An 8,468-nucleotide genomic window follows, 5' to 3' on the forward strand; every position below is an offset into this window, starting at 1 on the left:
TAAAGTAACAATTTATTTCAAAATTTTAACAAATATGGCAACTGTAACAAAAATTGTCACTTATGCAATGAATAAAATCAGCTGATAGCAAACTACTACAACAATGACTTTAAATGAATATGAGGATCTAATGAAGCAAAACATTCTTAACTACCGTGGTACATTCAAAAGAAACATATTCAATCTAGTATACAGATTGTAATTCTGACAATTAATATCTGAGTGTTTGTCAATACTGACCAAACCACTCTTTCTTACATTCTCTTGTGAAAATTACACAGTCTTATAAATGATGAAACCTTAAAAAAAAACACCCCAAATCAAGACTAAACACAGCTGACTTATGCCACGCAACAAAGTTGAATATAAACATATGATACTAATGGACAAAAAAAAACAGTTGTAGGAATAAACAATCCTTTACACCATGTATTAAAATACTGAAAATCATAATAATGTTGACAAAACTTTACAAGAAACTGATAATATGTACTACTTGTGCTCAAAATAAATAACATGCATTCTACTTCTACAAACCAAGATTCTGATGATTCAGCATGATTTTGAGTCTGTTCAGCAGCAGTCTCTCCTAAATAATTCAACATTCAGACCTAAGCAATCAAATCACAAAGCTGTATAAACATACATCAGTGCACAGATCATGAAATTATTTTACGAGTTTGAGAAGTTAATTCTGTGACGCCCCGCTCTACTGGCATGAGCATCAAACAAAAGACGGTTAATGTCAAAGTAGTATGGATTTTCTACTTCCGTCAGTTCAGGGTCATAGCCCTGCATCAGCTCCTGATAATACGGATCACCCTGACCCATGTTGCAGGCCATGCAGTTTGGATTTTCAGAATTCAGATTGTTGTTGGTGGACGTGGTTGGCTGGTTACTTTCTGTGTGCTGATTGGCATCGTGTGAATTAGAGCGTATCCGCAAGTTGCGACATTGTAAATGTAGGTCATCTGACTCACTGGGATGAGTTTTTGGAAGACAAACCCTGCATAATATGAATGTATAACTGATTCATGGATGCATTTTTATGTGCAAAATGAAATAAGAAATAATTTTGAATATGAATTAGAGGTACATTTATAAAACTTACAGTATATCATGAAAGTGGTGTAGTGTAAATAATTAACAACTCACCCCATGTTCTGAGCAGGAAGTGCACTGTTTTGATTTGAAACTGATCTAAAATAGGGCAAATTATTAAATAAAAGAGATTTTTAAAACAGTAATTAAAAGTTAGATTAGGATATTTGATGATCTTAAAATAAAAACATTTTGAAATACAAAACGTGAAATGATTTTTTTTCAGTCAACAACCAAAGTTTCATACCAAGACTACAAAGAAATGTGTTACAGGAACTAAGAGCTCCAAGCAACTTCTCTTTGTTGACATGTTTTATAAAAATGTATGAATACCGTAATCAAAACAAGAGGCCCAAGGGCCTTAACGGTCACCTGAGTATAATACAACAATTTAGAGGATCCATAGAGTATAAAATGAACTGAAAGGTGAAGCTTTGTTGCCCAAAAGCAAGAAAAATAGGGTGATCAGGATCAACAACATAATTAGTCTAGTATTCATTAATAGTTCATAAATTAGGTTCTAATCTGTTCCCCATTTATCACTCTCACCAGACAGTATATACACAAACTATTAGTGCTTCTGTACTCTTTTAATTCCTTGTTGAAGTCTCTTACATTGGCCTCTCTTGGTCTTGGATGAACATTTAATAAGACAAGTTATTTTTGTCTCATTTTTATTTATCTATTACTTACAAGTCTACCTGATCATTAAAACTATGAAAGTACTTTTTGTATTATACAATAAAAATTCTTGCATAATTCTCTTATTCTAAATAAATAACCTTTCAAATACATTATTTACAGTGATTAATTATCACAAGTATATGGCAAAGGGGAATAACTCCTCTCAGTAGAATACAAATTAATAGAGCCCTGGCCTGGACTAGAACACTTGACCAAATGGTCCTGATGTTCAAAAATCTGGTAAAAATACCCTTCCTTATTAAAACTTTTACTCTTTTTGCCTCTGATATGCCCAGGTGCAGAGAGAAGATTTTTAAAGCATTTAATGCATTTTCACTATATAATAAATAGATCCCCGCCCTAACATCAGAACCTCTGATCCAGGGTCATGAAATTCACATTTTGGAAGAGGCATTCTTGCTTATCATAACCCTGTATTTGTTTAAATAATACCCAGGAGTAGAGAAGATTTTCAAAGAAATAATGCACTTTCACTATATGATCTATATAGCCCCGCCCTAGCACCAGAACCCCTGACCCTGGGGCCATGAATTTCACAATTTTGGTAGAGGGCTCAATGCTTATTACAATGATGCCAACTGTTTGACTGCTTGATGTCCAGGAGTAAAGAAGAAGATTTTTAAAGATTGCATTAATTTTGAGGGTTTTGGCCCCACCCCTCAGGCCCCAGGGGGGCAGGGGCCACAAATTTCACAATTTTTGTCCCCCTTCACCCATAGATGCTATATGCCAAAATTGGTTGAAATTGGTTTGCTGGTTCCAGAGAAGAAGTTGAAAATGTTCAAAAGTTTACGACCGACAAACGACGCACGACGACGGACAAAAAGAGATGGCAATAGGTCACCTAAGTAACTCAGGTGACCTAACAAAATTTAAAATCTTTTTAAATTTTTTTTATTATCTCAGAAATTCGCTTTAAAAAATCAGTGTAACTTGGTCTTGCTTCTAATTTGTTGTATGAATGACTATAAAATGAAACAACTAATTCTGATTGTTAATTAGATCAATTTAAAAAATATAGGTGAATAGAAATACATGACTTAATTGAATCTACACTACCTGAGGATGCTTTGATTTTTCAACAGTTTTCCTGTCTATTCCTATGTAAAACTTGATTGCCAATTTTGGCCCCACCTTACACCCCAAAGGTCACGATTTGAACAAATTTGAATCTACACTACCTGAGATAGCTTCCATATAAATATGAATATTTGAGGTATGACTTTGCTGTTCTTGAGGAGAAGATTTTTCCAAAGTATTCCTATGTAAATAAATTGTGATCGGCCATTGTGGCCCCACCCAATCCAAGGGGGCATGATTTTAACAAACTTGAATCTACACTACCTGACAATGCTTCCATATAAACATGACTGAGCATGGCTTTGCTTTTCTTGAGAAGAAGATTGTTAAGATTTTTCCTATGTATTCCTGTATAAAACTTTGATTGCCTATTGTTGCCCCGCCCTAGCCCAGAGGTCATGATTTGAAAAAAAAAAAAATAAATCTACACTATGTAAAGAAGCTTTCACATAAGTTTCATGTTTTCTGGCCCAGTGGTTATTCAGAAGAGGATATTTAAAAGATGCCATTAAATTATCAGTAATTCTGAATTATCTCCCCCTTAAAAGAGACATGGCCCTTCATTTGAACAAACTTAAATCCCCCCCACCCAAGGATGCTTTGTGACAAGTTTGGTTGATATTGGACCAGTGGTTCTTGAAAAGAAGTCAAAAATGTGAAAAGTTTACAGGTTTCACACAACAGATGCTGGACACCCTTTGATCAGAAAAGCTCACTTAAGATATTTTATAGCTTCAATGCAAGACTTAGAGACACATACCATTGCACATTAATGAATTATAGAACAGGTTTGCCTTTGATAAAAATATAATTCAATATGTAATATGTAAGAAGTTCAAACATTGAGAGACAGAAGTGGATCACTTCTATTTTGGATCTAAGTGGATTACTCTACCTGTGTCTGTTGATACATTAAGAGATAGGATTACATTCCACAGTCTATGGAGTATAGATAACTTGGTGAAGACTTAATCTACCTGTGTCTGTTGATACATTTAGAGACAGGATTACAGTCTATAGAATTCTATAGAGTATAGAAAATAGAGAACTTGGTGAAGACTTACTTTATCTGTAGGCTGTTGATACATTTAGATATGTGATTACATTCTACAGTCTAAAGAGTTCTATAGAGTATAGAGAACTTGGTGAAGACTTACTCTATCTGTAAGCTGTTGATACGTTTAGAGATGGGATTACATTCTACAGTCTATAGAGTTCTATAGAGTATAGAGAACTTGGTGAAGACTTACTCTATCTGTAGCCTGTTGATACGTTTAGAGATGGGATTACATTCTACAGTCTATAGAGTTCTATAGAGTATAGAGAACTTGATGAAGACTTACTCTATCTGTAGCCTGTTGATACGTTTAGAGATGGGATCACTACAGTCTATAGAGTTCTATAGAGTATAGAGAACTTGGTGAAGACTTACTCTATCTGTAGCCTGTTGATACGTTTAGAGATGGGATCACATTCTACAGTCTATAGAGTTCTATAGAGTACAGAGAACTTGGTGAAGACTTACTCTATCTGTAGTCTGTTGATACGTTTAGAGATGGGATTACATTCTACAGTCTATAGAGTTCTATAGAGTACAGAGAACTTGGTGAAGACTTACTCTATCTGTAGTCTGTTGATATGTTTAGAGATGGGATTACATTCTACAGTCTATAGAGTTCTATAGAGTATAGAGACCTTGGTGAAGACTTACTCTATCTGTAGTCTGTTGATACGTTTAGAGATGGGATTACATTCTACAGTCTATAGAGTTCTACAGAGTATACAGAACTTGGTGAAGACTAGTTGCAGAACTGTAGCTCTCTGCTTGAGAAAATTCGGACAGACAAAGCACAGAGCTACAGATCCAAGCGTTGTAAAAACCTTCGATTTACGCCGCTGCTTTTTTGTCGCTCGCTCTGACTATTGATTCTTGTATTTAATGCTTTCCCCTGCTTTAAAAGTGGTATCCAATAATTATCCATATATTTTACTCCTATTCCTGACACTTTATTTACCTTTCAACAGTTCCAGACAGCCGTAATATCAGTTTAAAAAATGCATTCCAACGTTGACGTTGGTGTCCTCCTGAAACAACACGCCCGAGTTTTATTTATCTTATTTCTTTTTTACATACATGTTGTATTCTAATCTTTATAGACAATATACATGATATTTAAACCTCCTGAAATTTTTATTTACATTTTCTTGACAAGTATATGTTCTTTGAATTACTTCTTTTCGCACAACCCCCAATAACATGGACGTCGGAATGGGAATTTTTTAAACCAACTTTCAAAACCATAAAGGGCTGTTTGAGACTGCTGAAAGGTAAATAAAGTATCAGGAATAGGAGTAAAATATATGGATAATTATTGGATACCACTTTTAAAGCAGGGGAAAGCATTAAATACAAGAAATAATAGCCGAAGCGAGCAACAAAAAAGCAGCGGCGTAAATCGAAGGTTTTTACAACGCTTGGATCTGTAGCTATCTGCTTTGTCTGTCCGAATTCTCTCAAGCAGAGAGCTACAGTTCTGCAGCTAGGTGAAGACTTACTCTATCTGTAATCTGTTGATACGTTTAGAGATGGGATTGCATTCTACAGTCTATAGAGTTCTATAGACTATAGAAAACTTGGTGAAGACTTACTCTATCTGTAGTCTGTTGATACGTTTAGAAATGGGATTGCACTCTTCACAATCATCACTCCTTGGTCTCTTTTTACCCCTAAAAAGACATTGCACATGTTATTAAAAAGGCATTACTAATTAATATGTACCCAAAATGTACTATACAATTCGGGTAGCTGCATTCCAACTGAATAGACAGTCATAAAGAAATAAATAAATAGCGTTTAATACTGAATACCCCTACAGCCAATTTCATCAATAGACAGCTACCACATATCCCATAGACACTATACATCTGTGAGCATGAATATACCCATATACTTATAGATATATACTTAAGCAAGGTAAAACAGCTTGAATTGAACATGTAATCGGGACCCAGTCAATCTGCACCAATTGGTGGCATCATCAGGAGACCTATGTCTTGGAGAATTCATATGACAAAGACAAACTGCAACAAAAAATCTGGGTAGGTGACTTCACCATGCATCGGACACATCTTGCTTCGGACAACTTTAATCAATAAGCTAGCATTCAATATGTAGCTCCAGTAGCTCAGTGATAGAGCACCTGCACAGTTCGCGGGAGGTCCTGGGTTCGAGTTCCAGTCTGGCTGGCATTTTTCTCCATCTGTTATAGTGTTTAGACTTGTTTTTGTCTTAAAGCCTGATTTAAGCCAAAATTTTAAACTTCTTAACAATGACGATTTTTATTATCATATGGTTATAAAAATACCACTAGAATGGCCTTGAAGTGACCATCAAAGGGTGAGTCATCAGGATATATGATTTTGAACATTTATAGAGTTGTAATGAAATGAGCTGATTTGGATGAGTTTTGTTAATAATTATTTCTGACATAGAAAATTTCAAGAAATATAACACAAAGTGTGCATTATTTTACTTCAAGGAATTTTTCCTAGTATGTCCATTTCATCATACATCAGACAAAAACTATTCATGTATTGGACATTGTCTGATGCATGGGTAATGAAATTCCTTTTTCAGATAGAAATAAATGTATAATACACAACTGAAAGCTTTTTGCAGAAATAAAAAAATAAAACTCAACACATTCAATGAAAATACAAGTAATCAACATTTGACAATTATAGAAATGGGCTCTCTTTATTTCTTTAAATTAGGTCTATGATAACCCCAAAGAGCAAGGCCCAGTTGCCATATGACGAGGCATTGCAAGACTTATCTAAAATGAAGTGATACATCTATATTTTATTTTATCTCTCCATATTTACTTTTTGTCAATCAATCAAATTAGAGTAATTTTTTTTAAAGAAGTAAAGAAATATTTTCATGTCACTAATTTACGTTTAACTATAAGCATTTAGGGTGTTTTTAAAGCCACTACGGTAAAGGTAGGACATTTTTTAAGTTAGTTAGAATAATCTAACTGTGTCTTAGGACAGGCCCTCACCACACTTAGAATGCTTCCCATATACCCACAATGTAGCAGAAAATTGCAGAATCGCTCCGAAACGATTTTGGAGAAAATAAATATTGAAAATAACTATCAAATTAATCATAACAAATCTTTTTGAGATTGTTGATACCTTTCACCCAAAAATTTAATCTATATAATGGAAGAATTCAACACTTTTTTTTAATGTTTTTTTAACTTGCTTCAAATTTACATGCCATATGTTGACGTTTGGAACCCTCTGGATTTTTCATAGTAAATGCACTGAATTTGAGGTATTGCCCATGTTTGCTTTGCTACACTGCCAATACATGGAACACATTCCATCATTAAACTGGGTCCTTAGGACATTTTAACAATAGAATATTCTATCTATTTTCAAGTTCAATATACAGTTTGTCTGATACATGGTGAATATTGTCCCTTCCATGGTGAATTCTGGTTCATTCCATAAAATTCATTTTTTTAATGATATTTTCTCGACAAATATAATATAATTGTATCACAAATTCATACTTTAATCACATAATACATGTTAAACTCCATTTTAATAGCGAGCACAGCGAGCGGCGCAGCGCCGCTCGTCACTGCAAGCTCTTAAAGCAACGCCTGGGCGAAGAGAAAATTCGGACCGTGCACATTGATCCCAACAAATTTTTTTCCGCAGTAACCTGTGGTCCCATAATGCTTTGCGAATTGCATCTCGCCGAAAACAACGTTCTCGCGGTAACAAGAAGTTCCAAGATAAATATAAACTCACCTTGATTTGATGGATATAGGCCTATATATAGTAGATAAATAGTAGATTACCTTCTCTATTAAAATTATCACTGTTCAGACTTCGTTTTGGTAATGCAACTTACAAGCGACGTCACGTGACGTCAGAGTCTAGACGTACTAAATGTCACGTGCGGTTTGAAGAGCCCGATCTAAATTAAAATTGAATATAGGTATCTGCACTCGCCCTAACGGTCGCACCGTCAACATATTAATATTCGATCGATAACTTTATCACTAGACTTAGTAAAAGTACAAGGCCATGGTGTCCAATGCATGGTAAACTCACTCATACAAATCATCCTGCAAGCCAATTTTTATGTCTAATATAACATTACTGTACAAATACTTTAACAGCCCCGCCCTTGGCTCTCTAACAGTTGTGCCAGTTTGTTAATACATGTAACACTAACAGTGTTATATATGATTATTTATCAATGATTTGACAAACAAGGACTTTTAACATTCTGCTGTATTGAATCCTTTTCATAAAAACACTTTAAAAATCATACCAGTTTCACTATTAATACGTTTGATTTAGTGTTGCTGTACTGAGTGCTTAATTTTGTTAGTTTCTTTCAACATTAAAACATCATTTTCTCAGTACACTGAGAAAATGAATAGTAAATATACCTCTCGGATGTCATATGCAGTAACTAAGTCTTCGGGGTTAAAAGATATAACAATTTTTTCCTCTAGAAAATAATTATTATCATAAATTGAGAGAGAGAATATTAA

At 34.4% G+C, this 8,468-nt stretch overlaps 1 protein-coding gene across 1 annotated transcript; it reads right to left on the minus strand.

Moving 5' to 3' along the window:
• Positions 1-8,454, minus strand: LOC133199351 (uncharacterized). Its single transcript, XM_061335161.1, has 4 exons — positions 8,364-8,454; positions 5,536-5,613; positions 1,156-1,200; positions 1-1,006 (listed from the first exon to the last, which is right to left on the minus strand). Exons 1-4 carry the CDS (start codon positions 8,375-8,377, stop codon positions 673-675), a joined length of 471 nt encoding a protein of 156 aa, XP_061191145.1. The 5' UTR covers positions 8,378-8,454; the 3' UTR covers positions 1-672.
• Between the last annotated feature and the right edge of the window lie 14 nt (positions 8,455-8,468).

Source organism: Saccostrea echinata, unplaced genomic scaffold (genome assembly GCF_033153115.1).
Source record: "Saccostrea echinata isolate AGI-Se365-2 ecotype Australia unplaced genomic scaffold, CSIRO_AGI_Sech_v1 ptg000034l, whole genome shotgun sequence".
NCBI lineage: Eukaryota > Metazoa > Mollusca > Bivalvia > Ostreida > Ostreidae > Saccostrea > Saccostrea echinata.